The sequence below is a fragment of the Tripterygium wilfordii genome, chromosome 9, assembly GCF_013401445.1.
Source record: "Tripterygium wilfordii isolate XIE 37 chromosome 9, ASM1340144v1, whole genome shotgun sequence".
Lineage (NCBI taxonomy): Eukaryota > Viridiplantae > Streptophyta > Magnoliopsida > Celastrales > Celastraceae > Tripterygium > Tripterygium wilfordii.
Window position 1 is genome coordinate 3,836,613 of NC_052240.1, and position 23,986 is coordinate 3,860,598.

A 23,986-nucleotide genomic window follows, 5' to 3' on the forward strand; every position below is an offset into this window, starting at 1 on the left:
ACCTCTAGTAGGATTGCTATGCATGTCACATACATCACTATGAATTAATTCAAGTAGAGATGTTGTTCTTTCAACTTTAGGGAAAGGGGTTTTAGATATCTTAGTTTGCATACAAGTTCGACATTTATCAACTAAGTCAATTTCATACTTAGGAATTAGTGATAATTTAACCATATCATTCATTTTCCTAGTATTTACATGTCCTAAACGAGCATGCCATAAGGATAGAGAGTCAACAATATAAGCATAAATATTAGCTTTATTATTAATATTCATTTTGAACATGCCATTACAGTAATAACCCTTCCCAACAAAAGTACCACCCTTTGTAAGGATAAATTTGTCCGACTCAAAAACTAACTTGAAGCCATGCTTATTAAGCAAGCCTCCAGATACAAGATTTTTTCTAATCTCAGGAACATAGTACACATTATTCAGCGTAACAGTCTTGCCAGAAGTGAAACTCAAATCCACTTTTCCAATGCCTTTGACATTTGCGGATGAGGAGTTTCCCATGTATAGAACAGTTCCTTCTTCCACTGGTTTATATGTGGTGAACGAGTTTCTATTGTTGCACACATGTCTTGTTGCTCCCGAGTCAATCCACCATTCACAAACATCTTCAAGGGTATTAGCCTCGGAGATTACAACAGCGAAATTGGATTCCTTTGCCTCTTCGTTTTTCTTTTTCTTGGAGCGACAATCATTTTTGAAGTGTCCGGGCTTGCCACATTTTCAGCATGCACCCTTCTTCATTTTCTTGGAATCCTTCTCCGGCCTCTGTTTGTCCTTCTTATTGGGTTGGGATTGCTTGCCATCATCCACTATGTGGACATTTGAAAGCTTAGTGCTCAGATTTTCCTTGCTTTCAAATTTTCTTGCCTTTTCTTCCAAACGAAGATGTTGGCCTAATTCTTCAAGAGAAAGGTCTTCCTTCTTATGTTTAAGACTTTTCTTAAAGTCTTTCCAAGAAGCAGGCAATTTGTCTATTATGGCAGGCACCACAAAAGATTCATCCATATAAATATTCTTTTGTTTTAGTTGGTCAATAACATGTTGAATTTCATGCAATTGATCAACGACAGGCTTGTTATCTACCATATTAAAATGCATAAATTGACTTACTAGAAACTTTTTGCTTGTCGCATCCTCAGCCAAATATTTTGCTTCTAGAGACTCCCGTATTTCTTTTGCAGTTTCCTTGTTCTAGTAGACATCGAACAGAGAGTCTGCCAAGCCATTGAGGATATGTCCTTTACACATGTAATCATCATTATCCCATTTGGCCCTCTCACGTGCTTGTTCAACGGTCTCATCTTCTTGCTCGGCAGGACGTAATGTCTTCAAAACGTGAGCAACTTTCAAAGTGGTGAGAAGAAAGTGCATCTTCTTTTGCCATCTTTTAAAATTTCCTCCATCAAAGCGGTCCAACTTGACAAAGTCTTGTGTCAATTGTTGCAATGATCTCGCCATATATACTGTCTTAAGATTGTTGGAGAAATATGGTAGGATTGGTGGTGATTGCAACAAAACTTGTACAAAACTGGTGCTTCAAGGCGCGTAGTCGCTTTCCTTAAGACAGTATTTGCCCCCACCAAATGGTTGCACTAGGTTACAGCAAATCTGCCTCCAGGATACAATGAAGCTTGGTCTATGGACCACCTTCTTCTTGGTGCAATGGCCGTAGAAGGTCAGAGTACTTTGAGAATAATCAAGAGAAAGAAAGAAACTTGTCTTTCTATTTCTGCAACAATAGAAAAACAATAGAAAACTTTATGAAGAGAGAATGAGAGAAAGTTGAACGAAAAATTGGATACTCAAATGGTTGGAGAATAACTCTATTTATAGAGTTTGTGGTAACTCTTCACATAGTACATGCTTTTGCAATGAATGATCATGTCCTTATAATGAATGATCATGTCTTTACAATGGTGACTCTTCTTTTAAGACACTATATAAGGACATATCTTTACAATATGAAGAGTTGCCTCCAAACCAAATAAAAACATGTCTTTTAAAATGAAAGTGTATGTTAAAAAGTTATGTCTTTTCAAAACAAAAATCAAAATAATTTTGAAAAATCTCTAACACATACGGTCACGAATAATAGTTCCCACTCCTGCCATTGCACCATTAGAAATCCAAGAAGCAAACTGAGACTTTCCAGTCTTTATAATTTGAACGATTTGAGAGAAGCAAATAGAGTGATTGAAGACAAATTTGACTCAATTTATTTATAAAGATATTGCCGCTTTAGATCTTAAAAGCTCATACGTTTTATCTTTGAAAGTGTTTTTCTACAATTGGCTCAAACTTATCAATAGCATAGTCGACTCTAACCTAACCAATGAGCTTTACCACTTAGATAATAAAAAAAATAATAAAAAAACCACATCCCAAACAGTCACCTTCGTATTCTTGTTGGGATAGCCTTACCTTGACAGCCAAACAGAGGATAAAAATCCAGGTGGATTAGGACTCTTATGGCCCACTGTGAAGCTCTGTCGCTCACTATAATAGAATCCATCAGAAAAAAAATTAAAATTAAAATATCTGCCCATTTTCTCATCAGGAAACGACAACAAGACGACGAAACTCTCCCTCTCTGGCTCTCGCGCGCGCCATGGACGAGCGAGGTGGTAGCAGCGACAACAGCGGCGGTTATGGTAAACATGGCGGTGGATTCTTGGAGACGAGCAAATCAGATAGGGCAATGTGGTTGATGAAGTGCCCTGCATTGGTGTCTCGTTCGATGAAGGGCCCTGATGACCCGTCTCTCCCTGTCGCCAAGGTCGTACTCTCCATCGACCCTCTCCGCAACGAAGAGGACTCCTCTACGCAGGTACTCGCACACAGAAGCGTACATGTATTTCTGTTTTTCATATGTTTATGTGTTCACAATATACATGCCTCCGATTTTCGTTCGTTTGGCTCTTTCATTGTGTATCGTTTCTTTGGGCTTTATGGTTGTCTCTAGGCGTGCATTTTCAATTTATTATTAATGAATTCGACCTTTTATCTCGTGTTTTCATTTATTTTTTCTGAGGGGGGTTTCTCGTGTTATTTTGTTGTTTGTCACTCTGTGCATGCATGCATTTGCTGCTAATTTAGGTTTTATATGTTATTGGGGGTCGTTTTAATACGTTGTTAGGTTTTGTTAGATTTTCTTGTATAATATAATTTGATTATTCACTTGGTTCAGTTGTTTCTTCTAATTCTTTGATTTAGGGCATTTGTTTTCTAGGTTTCAGTTTTGGAAACTATTGCCATCAGTATTATTTTTATTCTCAAATAGTACTATCTGTAATTTACAGAAGGTTTTCATTTGGGGAGGGTTGGGACTTGGGATTACTTATTCTGTTAGGAAGGATTGAATGTTCAGGTGTCGAGTTCTCAATACTCAAATGCTACTTTCTCTATCCATGCCATATCATCGTACCAGAAAATATAAGTTTGATTTCTTGACTTATATCTAATATGTGCATGTTTTTTTGTATTTGTACACACACATTTGCTTGTTCATTTCAACCTTGCTTTTGTGTTATTTTAGCAGTTTTCTTGGTGCAACTTGAGGGTGTGCTGAATTTTGTTGCTGAGAAAAATCTAAAGTGAGAAAACAGGGGTGTTAAATTCTTGGTTCCTTTAGTATTTTTCAAATTGTATTTGCTTTGAAAGTACAAATTGTGCACATTTTTGCGCTCTGCTGTCTCGTCCAGTTGGTTTAGGATAGAATTTCTTTCTTTTGTGTTTGTATGATTTAATGGGAAATGGGTGGTATTATCGTCTTGTCTTCTATACCCTCTTTTACGATTATTGGAATGGTCCTCAGTTCACCATGGAATTGGCTGGCCCTGAATCTGGGAATGCACCGAAACGCTATGCCATGGAAATTTCCAAAGACTTTGTTCCATTGTCTGTATTTTCTGAGTCATCACAAGGTAAATATAGATCTTCCAGTTGCTTTAACTTTGTATGTACTCATCGTTGACGGTTTACTTCTATCATTGAATATTTTATTTGTTGCTATTATTACTGTTGGTTTTTTGAATGGAAAGAAAATTTATCTATGCAACAAGAAGTGCAAAGAATAATTACAAAGAGCATCCAAAAATTTGTTGCATAGAGGAGAAGACCAGAGTTTCATATTATTAAACCAACTTCTTAAGAAAATCATCCATTAAGGACATTTTAGTGTTAAAAATTCTGTTATTCCTCTATATCCAGATCAACAAAATAATGGGCGTTGGGATTAGTTGAATAATAGAGAACTGCTGGATTGAGGAAACTAACTGGCTCATTCATTTGTTACGTTGACATAAGATTTGCTAAGGGTGATAACCTAGTTTCTTTACGACAATTGAAAAGGGTTTTGCTGTCTCATTGCTCAGTAAGGTTATAACTTCCACGGATGAAATTAAAATAAGCACGTTGGATCATGGTGATCTGATGTTATTCACTTTTCTAGAAGTTTTACCCTCCGAAACTCACTTTCAGATGGCAGAACAAATCTTTAAACTAAAATCTTCAAGCACCATCGTATTGTCAGCAGAACCTTAATAAAAATACACAAAAGCTATGCCGCAAACTAGTCTAGACTTCTCCTTTGAGAAATGGATTTGCACCGAAGCTAAATCACATTTTAAAGAGTTTGCAATTACTCAGAGTGTATATCTGTCACTGAAAGGACATCTTATGTCATTAAGTGACTCATGTATACCTGTCATGTTTTGGTTCACCAGCCAAATCAACTCTATAATTAAAATTGTATGCCAGAGCTGGTTCTGATGAAAGAATCGGATCAGTGTGCCTCTGGTGACATAGTTAGGGAACTTCCAAATAATTGTTAATGGGGACCTGTCCTTGGAGTTGACCTCAGTAATTAACACATAGTTACTTCCAACTAATTTTTAATCGGGAGGTTTGAGATTTTGATGTCTGTGAATCCTTTTATGCAGGAAAACTTTCGGTGGAGGGCAAAATACTGAACAAGTTTGACATGAGGCCTCATGCTGAAAATCTTGAGAACTATGGAAAACTTTGCCGTGAAAGGACAAACCAATATATGACCAAAATTAGACAGATACAGGTTTTCCAAATACTTTGCATATATGTGATTCTTATTGTTTAATGGTAATTACGTGCCTGTTCTTTGACCTCCTCATTCTTCTTTCAGGTCATCGGCAATGACCGTGGAACCCATATGAGGCCTATGCCGGGGATGATTGCTCCTGGATTTACTGTACTTATCGCAGAGTTCTTTCTGTGTTCATTAGTAAAATTGTGTCTCACTACTTTCTTTGTGTTATGTTGGGGCTTATATTCCATGTGCAAATTATTTATTTCTGTGATATTTGACTGTCCACCATCACATATAATGACAGCTGTGTGTTTGCAGCAGGAGAAGAAGAAGCCTCCACCAAAGGGATCTGAAATGAAGAGAACCAGAAGAGACCGTGGAGAGATGGAAGAGATTATGTTCAAGCTCTTTGAAAGGCAACCGAACTGGACTCTACGACAACTGATCCAGGAGACAGACCAACCAGAAGTATGTTTATGGATCACTTGGAATATTTTATAAGTTGTGCTATTATTTATCATGTCCTTATCAAATAAGTTTTCTTTCATATCTTCAGGACCCACTTTTTCTAGTTCTATCACTTTGCTCTTCATGCATATTTCTTGTTTCAAATGCATGTCATATGGAAGAAAAAGGATTGTCAGTTAGGCCGCCATGCTATTTTAATGTAATTTCACTGTAAGCAATTTTTTATTTTCTTCTATATTGCTTCTTTGTATTCTAGTTTGCCAATTTTACATTTCTAGAGCTGGGTATGGAAGTTTCTAAACCTTCAATGGTCTTACGAGTCCTTTCTAGAACTCCAAGTTTTCCTATGTGTCCTGCCACCTTGCAACGCATTTGCCTTGCTTTTTTTTTTTTGGGAGATCCTTACTTGTCATGCTGTAGGCCACCAAGAGGTCTAGAATCGTTCCTGCACCAGTTTCCTTTAGAAAATGAACTTTACGTGCCATGAATTATTTTGGCATTTAAGGGATACTTAATTTGTAACACGATGATCCGTGTTTCTGCAAGCAATAAATTAACCCCTCCATAAGTATAGTCAAGATTGACTACATGGTACTCTTCTGTTCATCAATGTTGCTTTTGTTAGATTTTTTCTTTTTCTTCCTTTCATATTTTGGTTTTATAGATTGCACACAATAGACTGGGTATTGCCAAAAATGACACCCATACTGCACCCAAAGATCACGAAAAAGTTAGATAACTAATTGCCTATTTAAAACAAATTAAAATCATTTGGCTTTCTGTTAGATATCATGGACCTGGGTCTATTTGCAACTCATAATTTAGATCCACCGTAGCCTCCTACCATCCCTGTGGCATCCACTGGCTGTGTAGTACTTTGAGTGTGCATTTGTGTGATCATACTATCTTTCTATTCTTTCACCCCATCAATGCTACTTGCACGGATTTTGTGTTTTGTTTTTTTTTTTTTTTTTTGTTATTCTTTCTACTCGTCCATTTTCTTAGCTTTGTTGCATTCTCCCCCATGTATTTGCACTGCCAAACTCACTGTGTAGATTTATCGAATTTCATATGCACATTGAATTTGTTTCCATCATACATTTTTTTTCCGGATATTCCTTCTATTGGGCATAATGTTGGAATCTTGTTCTTGAAAGAAGAAAATAAAGGAAAAACAGAGTCTTAACGTTAACTAGTGGGTGAGAGGAAATCAGGGTTTGTATTTGTGGGGTTGGTTACCGTTCTTTGTGATTTCTCCATTTTGGTTTCTTTCATACCAAGGAAAGAGGGTAAAAACCCTGCAGCATTTCCATTTCCATGCTCATCAAATGATTTTCTCATCTTAAAATAACTTATCGAATAAACCTCATGGAAGAAATGATGGGAGGTTTCTTAAATACATTTTAGATGTCTGTGTATTTTTGACTTGTTACTAATTGTAGCACTATAATTAAATTATAAAAATTTTGGCAATTAAGAGTAGAGTGTTTTCCATGCCATTTTGGGTTTTAAAGTTTCAATAAAGCTCTGCGATATACATGTTGCACAGTGCTCTTGAAAGAGGTGAGCATAACATGAATTTGTATGTTTATATTCCACACTCTGTTCAAGATCGTGTGTGTGTGTGTGTGTATATTTGCACCTTCTATTAAGAGTCATGGCAAAGCCTGGATTCTGGAGACAACGACTTTTTCTTCAATCAAGTGCCCCACTTACATTATTTGGATCTTCAACCAAATGTTGGATGTACGTAATGCCTATTGCATAATCCACCTTAATGGAATCTCTTGTTCTTATTTGGATGGGATGCTAGTAAGCTCTTTGCTATCAAAATGTCATTTTTTTTTCCCAGAAATTTGCAACTGTTTGAACTATTAATTATGTCCGCTGTTTAACAAGCAACTTTTTTCGCCCTGGCTGTTTCTATCTGGAAATGTCAATTCTTCATTAGCGTTAAGATTTGCATCTTTTGTTAGAAGAAGTCAGTGTGCTTGTATGCCTAAGAAAGTACGTCATTGAAAAAACTTCAAATTGTTTTCCAAAGACATATTTGGACTGCTTCTTCAGTCATTGCCTTTTCTTTTAATTTATAATAAAGCATGAAAATTTTCTATTGCATTAGCAGACAACCTTTAAGATAGTCTATGCCTTGCATTTTCTCTTGTGCAAATGGACACTCAATTCTTCTTCTGTGTGCAGCAATTCCTGAAAGATCTACTTAAAGACCTATGTGTTTACAATAACAAGGGAACTAATCAAGGGTCTTATGAGCTGAAGCCAGAATACAAAAGATCTGGCGAAGATGCCACTTCTAAATAGGTCTCTATCTATTGATACCCTTTAGAGAAAGCCTTCATCACTGCTTTTGACATTTAGATTAAAACTGCTGGTGTCCTTGACTGGGTATATTTCTTCAACGCAAGGGAAGTGTGAATAAGGGAACAGTGGCAATTATAATTAATTTGCTGAAAATCTTCCTGATTTAGGTTATCTTACCTGTTCGAGGACCCTTCTTTTCTTTTCTTTTTTAATGTTATCCATTGTCTATAATTTTTAAATTTCTTGACATGTGCAAGTAGGTTAGTGTTTTCTGTCATGGACCTTGATGAGCACTGTTGTACATATAATCAAAGCAAGCTGCAGCTCTTACAGAGATTTTGGTTATTCTGTTGCATCCTGCTAACGAGTATATACATCTATGAGAAAGAAAGTGAGTCTTTTGAGTGTGTCATTCAAGGTGTAGACAGAAATGTCTCAAAGCAATATTATACTACTTAACTACATTTTCAGTATGGCATAACCAGTGACCACATCTTGCTGACTCAGTAGTAATAAGCCTCTAGATGACAGCGAACATAAATCATTATTGTTTTGCTGTACTTGACTTTGAAGTTTGAGAATTGAATCTCAAGATTCAAAAAAAAATTATATTTTATATGAATTAGTCTAATGTGTGACTTGTGATGAGAATACAATTCTATTACACTGTTAGGTATGATTGTATGAGCTCTTACTCAATCTGGCGAGTGCAAATGTCACTCTATGTGTTGTGGGATTTTTCATGTGCTCCAAAATTCACCAATCAATTATTCGATAGATAGCTGGGTGGTTTACATCTTAAAAAATTCATTCTGGAGAGTCTTTTCCGAATATATTAAAGTTTTTTTTCAAAAAAAAAAAGGAAAAAAAGATGTACATTTTTTCAGAAATATCTACTTGGTTTTTGTGGTAATAAATAATTTCTCTTTTTCCACCTTCCAAATAATAAATAAATACCAAACACGTTGAAAAAAGCACACCAACCTAGACCCAAAAATGGCAAATAAGTAAATACGAGAAATTTGAGGCACACGTTGAGCGTGGCTGCCAAACGTTGAAAAAAAACCGATAAATATTAATAAGCCCTAAACCACAATTCCAACTTGTAATAGTTCAAAGGCGTGTGCTAAGCACAACACAACGGCGTCGTTTAACTCCTCTTCCATAACAAATTAGAAAAGTCATTTCCTCTGCCTTTTGTCAGGTTGTCACCAACTCCACGATTCCTTCCGTAATAACCATTTCAATCTTCTCTGCTATTTCCTCCTTTCGCTGTCTTTGCTGCCACAAACGAAAAGGTAAGAACAGAAATATGTTAATCCTCTCCTTTTTCCCGTAATTTTGTGTTCCTGATTTTTCGTACGCTTTTTTGGGGTCAATTATTCGTTGATGATGATTAATGGTTGTGCCTTCCGATTGTTTTCATTTTGCTCCCATTTTGTGAACTCATTGTCTGGGCGTGATATGCGTGGATGATCTTTTTGCTGTTGTTGCTTAATTTCGGTTTTGTTGGTTTTTTTGATGTTCCTTATATTTCTGATTGGTTTTGTCTGGGTACGTTGGATTGCTTGTGTTATTTGTATACGAGATTTAGTTTAATAGCTGCGTCTGTGATTTGTAAACTGTTACTGTAGTGATGTAGGATTTATTTATGATTAATTTGTTCTTGAAAGCTCATGAACAGTTTGTTTCAATTGATGGTCTTTGACTTTCTATTGAGGATTTTGAAAATTATACTATAGTGGCCATCAACCTACCGCAGTTTTCCCCTTCAATCTGGGTTTGGGACCAGATACTTAGAGAAATTTATATGTCTATCTCGATGAGTTATGAATTTGTGCCATTTCTTTGCGTCACTTTAGAACTTCTGTTACATGCCGTCTTTTGTTAGTATTGAGCTTCATCGTTGATTTCATTCCTGTATTTATATGGTGATTTTCGCAACAGCTAAAAAATGTATATCGTTCTTCTAAATGTTTGTACTGCATATGTTGCATCTTCTTCTTGTCTTGAACCTGCTTGCTTGACTTGGATTTTTAAGACTGCTCTCATATTATTACATGATCAGTCGACTGTTTCATATATTATTTCTGGGAAATGTTGGATCTGTTTCTTGTGCAAAACATTTCATGTGGATTCATCACGCTTTTGATTAATGCCATCTGAAAATTTAGCTTCAAATTTCTAGCGTTATATGGAATAATTAATGTCACTTCCTCTTTGGCAGGTGACATTACTTTGCAGTAAAGATGGATTTTATCTTCAGAGGACTAATTGATGAGTCTGCACCTTCGCAGCTAGAGATGCTCAGATGTCCGTTTCTGAGGAATATCAATGAGCCTACCAATTTTTCGTTCTCCTCTTCATTGGCTTTCCCCATGCCTGTAAGTAATTAATTGGTTATTTTGAACTTGTGCTTACTTGCATCTTAAGCATGTTGCACTAATGCATGTTGCTTGTGGATGTGTATGGTACTTACCTTGTTACAATTCTATTGGCAATGTTAAGGTTCAAATTATCAACCTTGGAACTTTGAGTTAGCCTTTTTATAGGATATGGCGCCTGGAATATCAGACCATGACCCTGCCTCTTGCCAATCCACTATGTTGAAACTTGAATGTTCTCTTTGTCTAACACGCTTGGTACTACCTATAACTTTGAAAATGACACTCTTCTAATCATTTTCTGTCACTTCTTTCCTGTTTAGGTTCGCTCTGGGAAAGGTCCGATATTTGAGGATGGCCCCAATTTTGAGACGGCGTTCAGACTTTTTCATGGACATGATGGTGTAGTCCCTCTTTCTGAAAGAGCTTTGTTGCTCTCTGAGAAAGTAGCGCCTGAGTCTGCTTCTGCCATGCCCCAGTTTAATCCCTTAGCTGCAAAGGCAGCCACTATTAGTCTCTCATCCTTTTGGCCTGGAGGGCCCCTCGGCTTTCATTCATTTTCTGAGAAGTGGAAGAAACAAAAGAGAAAATCGAACTCCTCCAAAAAAGAGTCTTCTTCAAAGGTAGGCATCTTTTTTTAAATTCGATTCAATATGGCTCATTGTACTCCAACCATTGAAGGCATGTATTTAGTTTGAAATTTGCTCAACAATTGTTGTGGCATATTTGGTTTCTTTTTGAAAAAATCAAATTGTAGGTTGATGCAAAAATTTTCTTAGTATCTCATGCCATTTATATATTTCAGGGAGGACATTCAAATCATGAAGCATTGAGCAATGAGTGGCTACAGAGTGGAAATTGTCCGATTGCAAAGTCATATAGGGCAGTTGGCAACTTCCTGCCGCTTGTTGCAAAGGTGTTACAGCCCCCCCAAGGCGTGCAACTCAGGTGTCCATCTGCTATTGTTGCAGCACGAGCAGCTCTAGCTCGAACGGCTTTTGCAAAGAACCTTCGCCCACAACCACTGCCTACAAAAGTACTTGCTATTGGGATGTTGGGCTTGGCAGCAAATATTCCTTTGGGGATTTGGAGGGAGCACACGGAAAAATTCTCACCATCCTGGTTTGCTGCTGTCCATGCGGCCGTGCCATTCATTGCCATGCTTAGGAAGTGTGTATTGATGCCTAAATCTGCTATGATATTTACCATAGGAGCGTCCGTGTTGGGACAGATAATAGGCTCTAGGGCAGAGCGATACCGGCTGAAGACAGTAGCTGAGAAAAAATTACCTCTTGCGGAAACATTCATGGCTGAGAAAACGTTGCCTCATGTGGAAACTTCAGTTGGTAGGTCAAGTCAGTTACAAGTTGCCACCTTTAAGGGTGGGCACTGTGGCAATCTTGTGGAGTGGGAGAAAGCTTCTGTTCTAATGGCAGGACCACCTTCATCGGCAGATCGGGTCTATTGAGTCTATTTAACCGGCCAGGTTGGTGTAATTTCTTTGTGCTTTGTGTTGTATAATTCTTTAGGACGAGAACGCCGTGTCTATTTTTAATGTTTTTTTTTGTCATTTTGCTTTCTGTGAAAGACCAGTTTTCTGGCAAGTGAGTTAAATAAAAGATGAGCAACCCATCTTCTGGCTTTTACTCCTCAAGTTCTTTCTATGAAGTTTTTTTCTTTAAATTATTGGTGGGACTTCTTCAGTTTTGAAGGATGGCATGTAGGGGTGGAAAAAAAATCGATTTGAGGTCAGATAATATCACATGTTTACGAAATACTTACATGTCCAGACCCTAATCTGGATTGGATTTTGAGCGTACCTAATTAATCAAACGTAGATTGATTTAAATTCGGACAATAAATTAATCCGAGTTAAGGTCCGGACAAGTAAACCGGTGTGTTTGGACCGGGATCCAATTTTAAATCAGATAAAAAAAATTTGTTTGGACCCAGATCTCGGACATATAACTTATGTTCAAACTTGATTTAGTTCGAATCGAATAAAGTTTTGTCACCCCTAATTGCATCCACAATAATGCCTTATAAAAGGTCAAAGCCCTCCTTCATACTTTCAACAAAACCTGCTGTCATATACTAAGAAGCTTATTTTGTTCCTTCTCCATTAATATGTTGACTTTGTGTTTTGATTCTCATATATGATAACATCTGTTCTACAGAAGGAAGTCAATTGTTGTAGGCACCATGTTGCTTCCTAAATTTGTAGACAATGATTTTAATGCCGGAAAATTGTAGTTTTTTTTTTCTTCTTCAATACATTATTAGGTCTCTAATATTGCATTTCCAAAAAAAATTCATGATTTAAAATATTTTTTGAGAGAAAAATAAAGTTAAAATTGGAGTAAAGAATTGGAATAGACTCTCCGACTATTTATATTGTTTTATTTTAAATATTTTGAGAAACCTAATATGAGTAATAAGTCTTATGAGAATCATGGAATAGTTCAGCTGTGGCTATCTCGTTAACTTGTTTAAGTTCAAATCTAACTATAACTAACAATTTAACATGTACCCTACAATGGGTGAAAATTCATTTTAGGTACTTTATTAAAAAAAAAAACACATCATCCAACCGGTACCCCAATTGGCACACCTCAAAATAGGTGAGGTCCTTTGCGAACTCCAAATCTTGGTTAATCTTTCTTCTCTGCGATCTCTCTAACAGTTGATTTAATTAATCACTTCCCAAATTTTCAAAACTTATAGATCGAGACACACAACTTATTTCGAGTTGAGATTCTAGATATGTGTATTGATTAGGTTTGTCATATTTCTATGTTTTTTTTCTTTCCTTTTTTAATATGCGACTCGATATTCTTGATTTGATGAGATGTGATAGTATCAAGGTCGATGGCTTTTTGGGTGTTGATTATGGATTCCGATCGCTCATTTCTCAAGTTTGCATTGTGATTTAGGTTTAATTGAGACGTAGTTGATGCCTACCCGTTTTACCCTCAATTCGTTGCATAACAAGGACAAGAATGTCACAGTCTGCAAGGAGACCAACGTCAAGTTCGAGGAACCATTCAAGACTGCGAAGAACGTGTGGTAACTGAAAATGAGTGGTAGCAAAAATGAGTGTTAGATGAAATGGGTGGTGGTTGATAATGTTTGAGTGTTAGTTGAAATGAGTGGTCGTTGAAATGAGTGGTGGTGAATAATGTTTTGACAGTACTTTAAATGAATAGTAACCGAAATGAGTGGTAACCGAAATGAGGGGTAGTTGAAATAATTAGTATTTTTTTTTAAAAAATATAAGAATATTAATTTAGAATATATATTAATCTTATTTTAAGATTAACTATGTTAATAATGATAATATTGAAAATTATTAAAATATTTGATGTGATATTGAAATGTTGGAGTAGTATTAGAATATGGATCCCCTGAAATACGTTTTAGTTTAAAATAGAGAAAACTGTGTATTCCAGATGGGATACATGGTTGGTCATCATCCTCCTAGAAATTTAAGTACTCTTGTGAAACACAATTTTGTTCTTTTTTCACTTGTCAAAAATGGAAGAACATACAAAAGATCCATCCAAGTATATTATACAATAGTTCACTATTTGACACCCGAACCACTAATTGGAGTCGTAAATATTGTGTGTACCACCCTAGTGATTAGGGTTCGAATCTCCCTTCCCGTTTAAAAAAAATAACAGTTCACTATTTGACTAGCACACATGATTTTTTTTTTTTTTGAAAGGCTCACATGCCACACACAAGTTAAGCCGTGCTCGGGGGGCATGAAGGCCACCACAGCAGATGAAAAACTACCAAAATTCCAAACCCTCTGGTGAGAATAGAATCCTGGATCTCAAGGTCCTGGAGAGATAACCTGACCAACCAGGCTATCTCCCATTCTCTAGCATACTTGATTTTGGTAATACTAGAATAGTCCAAAAGTAGGGTTAAACTTCCATCAATGACGAATAGATACAAAATTATTTCATTAGGGTCCACTAGTGTCATTCCAAAATCAAGCCAGACTGGCAGAGCACAACTCCTGCTTTTTTATGTGGGCCTGGTCCTACTGTGATGGTCCAACTTCACTCCACAGGGTCTAAAGTGTCTAACCCAGGTCATCAAAAATGATGGGCTTTGTTTCGTGTCCGTTTGGACTCTAGCACCAACACGTGGGCCCATTGATGTCCATGCCGTTAGAGAGCTTGATCGGGAATAGCATGTCAAAACTCAAAACTAAAAAAAGACAATTAAACTAGTAATTAATTATTTGTTAAACTGGAAATAATGATGTTTAAAAATTAAACTAATTAATTAATACAAATGGAGCATGTGAGCCATGGAAATAATTTCAGATAACTATTCATTGGTCCCTTCATCAGAGGCATATTGACCATAAACCCTCTATCTACCCCCCAGTATCATTTCAAAATTTCAAACCCACCTCATCATCTTCTGGCCTAACAGTATTTTAATCTCTTGCTTAAAATAGTGTTCAGCTTCTGTCATCATGTCATTCTCTTTTGGCCTTTTGGGAATAACAGTTAACGCTAGATTCATAAATGTATTAGACTATTAGTATTATAATGGTTTTTAATTTCTTAGTAAAGTATTCCTTCTCTTCATTTAATTTGTTAATATGGTCGATTAAAAGCTGTTGAACTTTTTGATTTGTTAGAAAATGTTCTTGGTATTAAGGGATGGGTAGTTTAGAAACAAAGCGCATGTGCACAGCCAACCTGTTCGGTCAAATGCCTGATAGAAGAAAATGCGAGAAAGAGAAGAAAAATCAAAGCTTTGATTATTGACAGATGCAGAAACGTTACAAGTTGCATGGAATCAGGCTATTCACACTCCGCACGACTAATTTATGACAATTGGGATTGTTGTTGTGAATTGAATGCCAAATCTTAGAATTTATAGTCCTCAATAATTCTCCCCGTTTGGGCTGCCTTCCATTTAGTTTAGTGGGAAGGCAGAGATATTTTGGGATCTGGGTTTGTTTGATAGCATTTCTTGGTTTTAATCCCCGAGAAATCAAGCTTTGACTTGTATTGAGAGACTCAGCATCTTGCCTCTCTTTACTTGAGTTACTTCCTTGCTCTCTTTAAAACTTCTTCCAAAACCAGTTACTTTTGTGGGTTCTGTTTGAATTTTTTTTTTGGCTTCTTGATTGATTGATTGATTGATTCATTAATGGACCGTTATCTACTCATTGTCATTTGCCTTTTGTCTCTTCCACTCTATCCCTGCATATCATCTTCTCTCGGAGATCAAGCCAGAGACAGAATCACTAGTTTACCAGGGCAGCCAAAGAATGTTGACTTTGCTCAGTACTCTGGGTATGTAACTGTGAATGAGCAGGCGGGGAGGGCATTATTTTACTGGTTGATTGAGTCCCCAGCAAGTAGAGGAGCAGCATCAAGACCACTTGTATTGTGGCTCAATGGAGGCCCTGGTTGCTCCTCTGTTGCTTATGGTTCTGCAGAAGAGATCGGACCTTTTCGCATTAGGCCTGATGGGAAGACACTTGATTTAAATCCCTACTCTTGGAACAAATGCAAGTGATCTAAAATCTCCTTACTTTATAATGTATGAAGTAGATTTCCAAATTCCTTCCCCATTTTAACTAACTGTGCTTTGTTGTTTTGGCATCAGTGGCAAATTTGCTATTTCTCGAATCTCCAGTTGGTGTTGGTTTTTCATATACAAATACTACATCAGAGTTGTACACCATGGGTGACCAGAAAACAGGTAATTCATATATTTTTATTTTGAGAAGATGATATTTGACATTGTACTTTTACTTAGTTCTGTGGTTAATTGTGTATGTTGCAGTTATTTTATTGATTCATGTACTGGGATTATTTTTATAGTCACTAGATGTTGCACCTATGCAGCTGAAGATGCTTATACATTTCTGGCAAAATGGTTAGAAAGATTTCCACAGTACAAGCATAGAGAATTCTATATTGCCGGAGAAAGTTATGCAGGTTGCTGTCTACTTTACCTTTTTGTTCTAAAATATTTTGTTATTGAATGACTGTGGATGCATGATCCTTGCTGTGATTTTCTTTGTTTCTTGTATATTTGTCAGTGATAAGTAACCTCAGATTTTACTGAGTCTGTTTCAGGTCACTATGTTCCACAGTTATCTCAGATAATTTATGAAAGGAACAAGGGGGTTCAGAATCCAATTATTAATTTTAAGGGATTTATGGTAAGAAAGATGTCAATTTGAAATGAATGTCTCTCCAATTTTCAATGCTAAGCAGCAATTTATCATTTTAGATGGGTAACTATGTTTGTACGTATTTTCTCTGTATCAGGTTGGAAATGCTGTGACCGATGATTACCATGATTATGTTGGCACATTTGAGTACTGGTGGACCCATGGTTTAATATCGGATTCCACGTACAAAAGTCTTCGAGTCTCCTGTGACTTTGGATCCTCTCAGCATCCATCAACAGAATGCAATAGGTTCCTGGATATTGCAGAAACGGAGCAGGGGAACATTGATCCATATAGCATTTACACTACTCCTTGCAATAATACTGCATCTCTAAGGCGCAACCTAAGGGGTCATTATGTAAGCTCCCGTCCATATTACGTTCAACTTAAGTGTTAGAACAATATAAATCAAAATCAAAATTTTGAATTTTACTATCAATGAAATGGTGTTTCTCACATTGATCAGACTAAGATGCCATTAGTTGTAGTTTCTCTTTTAGACTTCTTTAGTTATTGTTCATTGCTTATAGGATGTGGTTCTGAATCTGGGAATTAACTGGGAAAAATTAAGAAATGTTCATGATCCTTCCTATATTGTTTAATGCACAGCAATTGTGATTATAATTTCCTTGAACAGGTACTGCATTATATTCTTTAAAAATGTTTACATGTGCTATATGGTCATTTGGATGTACGTTAAGTTGGATGGATAATAAAAGGTAAAAAATGATTTACTGTTTCTTTAAAGCTGGAGAGAGATTCTAGTCACTGTTTTTGCGAGGACACTGAATTTCTGGACTCAACTAGATGCCTGAATTGATTGTCCAACATTGAGGAGGAAAAACAAGAAATGAGGGATATAATACCATTCTTACCTGTCAGATTCGCCATCAGCATATCCATAAGTACTTTAAAAGTCTGCAATCGGTGGTTGACTCCTTCCAAGTATTATTCTGAGACCTGGTCTTCGATTTCCTCGTCTCATCGTGCTCCATTCCCTGCTCATCGATGTCATGCCTGCCCAAACAACAGAAAAGTGTTGTGTTTAAATTTCTAGGAGACGGTAGGTGTCATTTAATTGATTGATGAATCAATTTCTTATTATTAGTTCAGATTTGTTTGGGATAAAATTGGTCCAATCAACAGAAAAAAGGGAAGTGTATGCCTGAGCATTAACCCACTTTTACCGGGCTAGGAGATCTTTTGAAGGTATTAAGTGCTAGGATAATTGCCTAATCCAGCTATATCTAGCTTCCTGTGGTTGAAGTCTTTGCACTACCATATTCCATTTTGGGCTTTGTGCCAAGGCATTCTCGAAATTTGGTAGAACTTAAGACTTTTTCCATTTATACACAATCCATCATGCACATTTCATGTACTTACGGAATACATAAGATTGTTCTGATTGGCTTTTAAAGAAAGGTTTATTCTCCTCTGTGTATTTGCCTCCTCTTGGAAAGAAGTTAAATCTACTCTGTATTATGCTTAATATTCTGTTTAATTTGAATGCTGCTGGTACTAAAGCAGATGAGTTAAAACTTAAAACTACTATATAAATTGAGTCATTCTCTCACGTGGAGTACTCTGGCAGTTTGTCAACATCGCTCCATCTGAACCCTTTTTTCTTGGACTGTTCAGTGAGTGTGTTTGTGTTGAACTTACTCTGTCACTTTTAACCCAGCCATGGATGTCCAGAGCATATGATCCCTGCACTGAAAGGTACTCTGAGGTGTACTTCAATCGCCCAGATGTTCAGAAGGCACTCCACGCAAATGTAACTGGGATTTCTTATTTGTGGAAAACATGCGGGTATTGTACATGGTTTAATATATATGGAGTAATTTTACATATCTTGTTACAGCATTGCTGACTGGATTGTTTTGCTTACAGCGATATTGTCGGAAATTACTGGGCAGATTCTCCACTTTCTATGCTTCCTATATATCAAGAACTTATTGCTGCTGGCTTCAAGATATGGGTTTTCAGGTAGGTTCTTGGCCTACCCTTTCTTCCCTCTTTTCTTTTTTCTTCTGCGGAAATTCATTGAGATCTTCTTGGTTATTTTGGTTTAATGCAATGATGATCATAGTAGTGGTGGCAGTATTTACTTGCTTTCAAAATTAATTTTTGTAGGTCTGTATACAATAGCGATCACTGTTTTTTAATGGGTCAGAAATGGTTACTTAAGGTTTTTCGTATCTTGAATTACTTGTTATCAGAGATTTAAATAGCCATTTATTCCTCACCTAAATTCCACCTTTGTTAGTACAAACTACTTCCATGCACTGGGCTTGCATTTGGGATCATTAATAAAATATTTAATCTACTCGACTTTAGATGCATGAGATGTGCAGGAAAGCTTTCGAAATCTCAGTTGCCCACACAACTTGAATTGAAACTAATTTATCGTACTTTCAGTCATGATCAAGTAGTCTCTCTGTATGCAGAACAGTAATCTATTGTAATGCAATTAAAAAGATAAAATGGAGGAGTTGACATAAATTTCAAAAGAACCACTGTGACTTTGATTTGTTTGTTTTAGATGAGAAGTCTCCCATTGCACTCTAGCACCATTCATCGAGTCTGATGCCTCATCTGATTGGTGAATTGTGCTTGCTCTTAGAAAAGGGCCGACTTCAAAAGAGGCATGATCATGCAAAAAATTTTGGAAGTTAAAGATGGGAAATGTTACCAAAATATTCTAAAACACATTTTGTTTTAAATAACAAGTGAAATAGAGTTTGTTGAGAATAATATTTTCTAGAGTTAATGACATCGAACCTTAGAGTAACATTTTGGAAATGGCGGGAAACATCTTTTGCCAATATGAGATAATATTGTTTCCAATTTACATGTTGTGTTCGAATTCTGTTGAAGGCCCGCCCATATCATCTTCTAATACCTGCAATTGGGTGGTACTGAAACTTTATTATCTTCAGTTCTTCACCATGTTGTGGGTTTTAATATGCTTTGCCTTCAAATAATTAATTCTGATTGAATCCTTTATCCAGTGGAGATACTGATGCAGTAGTTCCAGTGACTGCAACTCGTTACTCTATTGATGCGCTGAAGTTGCCAACAGTGACCAACTGGTACCCGTGGTATGACAATGGCAAGGTAAATTTCAGAATGAAAATTGAATCACTACAATAAGCTATTAAGCCTCCTTTGAAACAGAGTTTCGCCTGTTCTGAGCAGTTGGGTTTTAGCCTTTCAATTAGTGTAGTGGCATTCATCTCCTGTCATAACCTAGGGAAAATGCCATTCATTGTGGTCTGTCATCGAAAAGGAAAATTTGAGATCACAATTTTATACTCATCGCATTATTAGGCTATTTTAGCCAATGCATACGATGCTTTATTATTCATGTTGCTAGTTTTCTTTATTTTGCATTATAGGTCGGTGGGTGGAGCCAAATATACAAAGGGCTCACCTTTGTGACAGTAACTGGAGCAGGACATGAGGTTCCACTCCATCGCCCTCGACAAGCTTTCATTCTTTTCAGATCGTTTTTGGAGAACAAGCCCATGCCCACCGAGCTAAATTCCATTTGAACAAGCTCATGCCAAGCTAAGTTTCATCTGCTTCTATTCACCCGTCTCAGTGAATAAAATTATAGAATTGCTCATATACAGAGGACAAGGAAGAAGATAAAAGAGAAGCATTCTGCTCAAGTGCACTCTCCATTCCTTCAGATGTCTATGAATTCAAAAGTTGCATAAAAGTATTGATGACAATATATATATATATAATAAATCAAAGTAGTAGATTATTCATATTTATTTCTCTAGGTCTGTAAGTGATTGAACTGCCCATACACTTCCATTATGGAATTTCATATATTCCCTTCTGTAGCGGAATTAAAAATAAAAATTTATTTTTCTCAATAATTTAAGCTTTTTGAGATGCTATGCTTGACTTGCTTGGAGAATCAAATTCAAATCTTGACTGCACAGGCAATTTTAAGCATTATCATTTATCTTCTGTGTTTTTTTTTAAGTGACAAATGCAGATAAGGCCAAATGGGTTCTTCAGTTTTTGTGCTCATCTTGATTGCTGGGGTGGTCTATGGATTCCTTTATTCTTTTGAGTACAAATCAATTAAATAATTAGCTTGTGTGTTCTCTTCTTGGTTAAGAAATGATAGAGGCAACTTGGTTGTTATTTTGATATCATTGACAATAAAGAGAATTATAGAAACTCTTCCATTGTTCTTTTCTTTGTCACTAAAAGCTAGGTTTTATGGTGGAGCTGAAAAGAGAATCAAATTAGATGAATATTGAGCAAAGAATGAGAGGAGATAAAGGAGAAAAGGCATCCTGTATTATTATATTCTATCCCCACCCCGAGATAACTCTAACCCTGTTTTTGATCATACTTTGCACAAAAGCTAATAAAGTGGGTTCCATACTTCCATGCTTAATAAAGCAACACTCTGTCCCAATATGTCCCCCTTATCCCAATGTAATTACCAAAATACTTACTATTCTTTGCTTGCCTTGGTTATTGCACCTTGAATCGATGCCTCCTTTAGTTCTAAAATTTGAATTTTCTTTCAAGAAAAGAAGTGGGTAATGATACCCTTTCTCACTATTAATGGAAGAATTTGTCCCTCCGCACTAGGAATACTTTGTCTTTCTAGACTCAACTCCAACTCATACTAGTTAGAGCTTAAAAAAACGTTTGTTACTAGTTAGTAAATTTGACATATTATATTCTACACTTTATATCTTCCCTTGGACGATGTGGGACAATAGACTTAATATCATTGTCACCACCAAACTTGACAATGTAGAGTCTTGTGACCCCACCCACTTGAGCCGAGGGATACAATTAACACCCTAGTTGCATTCTTAACAAGTGACACTATGTTTGAAGGGTAGTTTAGTAATCATACATAGTAGAAACTAGAAAGTGTACCTTAACAACTTTGGAAGTGTTTTTAGGTCGTTGATCACGCTTACAAAGTCTTGATGAATACCTTAATAGTATCTACAACCCCAAAGCAAACAGGGAGAAAGGGGGATGCACATTTTGGAATTTGGATCAAGGAGTCTTTAAACCAAGTAAATACTAAAAAGCAATGCCAGCCATTAAAAGGAGAGTACTAAAGCTCAACAAGAACTAGATCACCATTCACCAATAAAAGAGAAAGAAACACACAAAGCACAGCCAGAGAAGAACAATCAAAGTGAAAGAGATCGATCAATGTATCGGTTTAGCAACACTGTTATTGGTTTCTTGAACCTATTCACTCTCCTAGCTTCGATACCGATAATCGGAGCAGGATTATGGATGGCAAGGAGCAGCACAACATGCGAGAACTTCCTCCAAACCCCACTCTTGATAGTAGGGTTTGTTATACTTGTAATTTCTCTGGCCGGTTTCATTGGAGCCTGCTTTCATGTGGCGTGGGCGCTCTGGGTTTACTTGGTGGTCATGTTGTTTATAATTGCAACACTCATGGGTTTGACCATATTTGGATTTGTTGTGACAAGCCAAGGTGGTGGTGTTGAAGTGCCTGGAAGGGTTTATAAGGAGTATAGGCTTCAAAATTATTCAACATGGTTGAGGAATAGGATTGAGGATCCTAAATATTGGACTACTGTTAGGAGCTGCATATTGGGTTCAAACACTTGTGCCAAGGTTGCCTTTTGGACTCCTATGGATTATCTACAGAGAGACATGTCCCCAGTGCAGGTATAGCTGATCTTTTGTTTGCTTGTATTTATATTCGTTCATATTGATTTTGTATTTTTGTTCTTTGTTTTATAATCCTATTTCAATATACATATAACAAGAGTATCCTATGTTCGAGACTAGGATTTGGAGCACCGTAATTCGTTTGAAAAATTATAGAGTTTACAAATCCTCGAGACTTTGCCCTTGAGCATATACAATTATCAGACCCAAAAGTCCCGAGAGTCGCCTCAAGAAAACTTAACTCATGGGTAGTTACCAACCCTACAAGTTTTTCACCATAAGGAAAAAAAAATTAACAATCAACTTTTTTTTTTGAGAAATATGCAAAAATACCCCCTAAAATAAATATGGTTTTGTTGCATAAACGACCCTGTATGAGTTGAGTTTCTCTGTTGAACTGGGTGTTTATGTGGTCAGATCAAACTTTAGGGGTTTGTTTGCATAATATGAGTATCCACTGATTTTTGGTGCAGTCTGGTTGCTGTAAGCCACCAAGTTCGTGCAACTACAACACGGCAGCAGTGGTGTCTCAAGACCCAGATTGCTACAAATGGAACAATGCACCGAATCTGTTATGCTACGAGTGCGATTCCTGCAAAGCTGGTGTGCTTGAAGACATAAGAAGAGATTGGCACAAGCTCTCTGTTCTCAGCATTGTGGTGCTCATCTTTCTCATTGCAATTTACTCCATTGGTTGCTGTGCTTTCCAGAACACTAAACGGGCTGAAACCGATTACCCCTATGGTCAGAACCGGATGACCAAAGTCCGTCCCAGATGGGATTATTACTGGTGAGTGAGACCCACCCAACTAACACCCTTAATCGAATTCTTAACCTTTTTTTCAAAATTTCATCTCTACTTTTAAGTGCGGAAAAAGAGGCAAATATGTTTTCCCTTAAACAATTACAATAGAGATCCCGCAGACGGTATCTTAGTTATCCCAGTTGAGTTGTACGCACATAATTTCATATGCATCATGTAGAGTTCATGAATTCACTTAGATTTTGTGCGTTCAACTCAATAATTAAGATAATAGGGATTCAAACCGATGAAATCTTTGATCATATTCTCGTTCCTGTAATACATTTTTTCTTTGAAATGTAAATGGTTTTGGTTGACTGTAACAGGTGGAGATGGTGGCATGACAAGAAAGAGCAACTTTACTAGCCATGCTGAAGCAGTGAAGCTTTAATATATCTTCTCTCCCATGTGTATTCCTCTGTATTAATGTACTTGTTGTGCTTTAAAGATGAGACAATTCAGTTTGTTTTTCAGTGTGATGGGAATATATATATCTATATATTGGAGATTTCAAAGGTGTTTCTTTATTTCTTTCATTCACAAAGCTTTAACTTTACGTAAAAGAGATCATACCCACAGCTTAATTTGTTGTTTCAACTTCAATGTTTTTCACACAACATTTGACCCATTGAAATTGGTCACAACTCACAAAGAGTATTGAAGTGGGTCTCACCTGTTTCGACCAATGAATATATATTTTAAATATTTTGATGAGTGATTCGAGTTCAAAAAACAATTAGTAGATCCACACTCGAGTCGTTAGTTGAAGTGTGATAAAAATGATGTATATAACCCTAATGATTAGGTTCGAATTCTACTCCCGTTTTAAAAAAAATAAAATTAGTAGATCCCATCCCACAATACGTTAGTCATTCAACAAGCCTACGTCAACAATTTCAATTAATTGTGGTTCACAAGGACAAGCTCTAGCAATTCAAGGGCCTGCAAAATATTATATTGTCCTAAATGTTGCCTGCTTATTTGCCGCACACATCGTATGAAAGTGATAGTGTGAT

At 36.6% G+C, this 23,986-nt stretch overlaps 4 protein-coding genes across 7 annotated transcripts; all 4 read left to right on the top strand.

The window, feature by feature from the left end:
- The first annotated feature begins 2,559 nt into the window (after positions 1-2,559).
- On the top strand, positions 2,560-8,214 carry LOC120006460 (general transcription factor IIF subunit 2-like). Of its 4 annotated transcripts, none has more exons than XM_038856507.1 (6): positions 2,560-2,842; positions 3,830-3,938; positions 4,956-5,086; positions 5,174-5,239; positions 5,396-5,545; positions 7,745-8,213. In XM_038856507.1, exons 1-6 carry the CDS (start codon positions 2,624-2,626, stop codon positions 7,862-7,864), a joined length of 795 nt encoding a protein of 264 aa, XP_038712435.1. In that variant the 5' UTR covers positions 2,560-2,623; the 3' UTR covers positions 7,865-8,213. The 4 variants fall into 4 exon arrangements, with proteins under 4 accessions (XP_038712435.1, XP_038712439.1, XP_038712437.1 ...); XM_038856511.1 differs by lacking the exon at positions 7,745-8,213 and adding an exon at positions 5,634-5,891; XM_038856509.1 differs by having other exon boundaries at positions 5,174-5,545; positions 7,745-8,214.
- Positions 8,215-8,994: 780 nt separating this feature from the next.
- On the top strand, positions 8,995-11,902 carry LOC120004852. The gene is made up of 4 exons (XM_038854176.1): positions 8,995-9,162; positions 10,092-10,248; positions 10,572-10,871; positions 11,054-11,902. Exons 2-4 carry the CDS (start codon positions 10,114-10,116, stop codon positions 11,714-11,716), a joined length of 1,098 nt encoding a protein of 365 aa, XP_038710104.1. The 5' UTR covers positions 8,995-9,162; positions 10,092-10,113; the 3' UTR covers positions 11,717-11,902.
- Positions 11,903-14,604: 2,702 nt separating this feature from the next.
- Positions 14,605-20,222, top strand: LOC120004850 (serine carboxypeptidase-like 27). The gene is made up of 9 exons (XM_038854175.1): positions 14,605-15,793; positions 15,892-15,987; positions 16,134-16,226; positions 16,368-16,453; positions 16,563-16,823; positions 18,147-18,274; positions 18,356-18,451; positions 19,477-19,582; positions 19,864-20,222. The coding sequence occupies exons 1-9, from the start codon at positions 15,430-15,432 to the stop codon at positions 20,017-20,019; spliced, it is 1,386 nt and encodes a 461-aa protein (XP_038710103.1). The 5' UTR covers positions 14,605-15,429; the 3' UTR covers positions 20,020-20,222.
- Positions 20,223-21,476: 1,254 nt separating this feature from the next.
- Positions 21,477-23,481, top strand: LOC120004853 (tetraspanin-6). The gene is made up of 3 exons (XM_038854177.1): positions 21,477-22,165; positions 22,642-22,958; positions 23,297-23,481. Exons 1-3 carry the CDS (start codon positions 21,674-21,676, stop codon positions 23,334-23,336), a joined length of 849 nt encoding a protein of 282 aa, XP_038710105.1. The 5' UTR covers positions 21,477-21,673; the 3' UTR covers positions 23,337-23,481.
- The last annotated feature ends 505 nt before the right edge of the window (positions 23,482-23,986 follow it).

Bases quoted from the DNA above. Each gene is read 5' to 3' on its own strand.
- LOC120004852 (XM_038854176.1), top strand. From the start codon at position 10,114: ATGGATTTTATCTTCAGAGGACTAATTGATGAGTCTGCACCTTCGCAG. The intron at 10,249-10,571 runs GTAAGTAATTAA...TTTCCTGTTTAG, and splicing joins CATTGGCTTTCCCCATGCCT to GTTCGCTCTGGGAAAGGTCC. The intron at 10,872-11,053 runs GTAGGCATCTTT...TATATATTTCAG, and splicing joins AAAAAGAGTCTTCTTCAAAG to GGAGGACATTCAAATCATGA.
- LOC120006460 (XM_038856508.1), top strand. From the start codon at position 2,624: ATGGACGAGCGAGGTGGTAGCAGCGACAACAGCGGCGGTTATGGTAAA. The intron at 5,087-5,173 runs GTTTTCCAAATA...TTCTTCTTTCAG, and splicing joins CCAAAATTAGACAGATACAG to GTCATCGGCAATGACCGTGG. The intron at 5,546-5,633 runs GTATGTTTATGG...TCATATCTTCAG, and splicing joins AGGAGACAGACCAACCAGAA to GACCCACTTTTTCTAGTTCT.
- LOC120004850 (XM_038854175.1), top strand. From the start codon at position 15,430: ATGGACCGTTATCTACTCATTGTCATTTGCCTTTTGTCTCTTCCACTC. The intron at 16,454-16,562 runs GTAAGAAAGATG...TCTCTGTATCAG, and splicing joins TTAATTTTAAGGGATTTATG to GTTGGAAATGCTGTGACCGA. The intron at 18,452-19,476 runs GTAGGTTCTTGG...TCCTTTATCCAG, and splicing joins TTCAAGATATGGGTTTTCAG to TGGAGATACTGATGCAGTAG.
- LOC120004853 (XM_038854177.1), top strand. From the start codon at position 21,674: ATGTATCGGTTTAGCAACACTGTTATTGGTTTCTTGAACCTATTCACT. The intron at 22,166-22,641 runs GTATAGCTGATC...TTTTTGGTGCAG, and splicing joins GAGACATGTCCCCAGTGCAG to TCTGGTTGCTGTAAGCCACC. The intron at 22,959-23,296 runs GTGAGTGAGACC...TGACTGTAACAG, and splicing joins CCCAGATGGGATTATTACTG to GTGGAGATGGTGGCATGACA.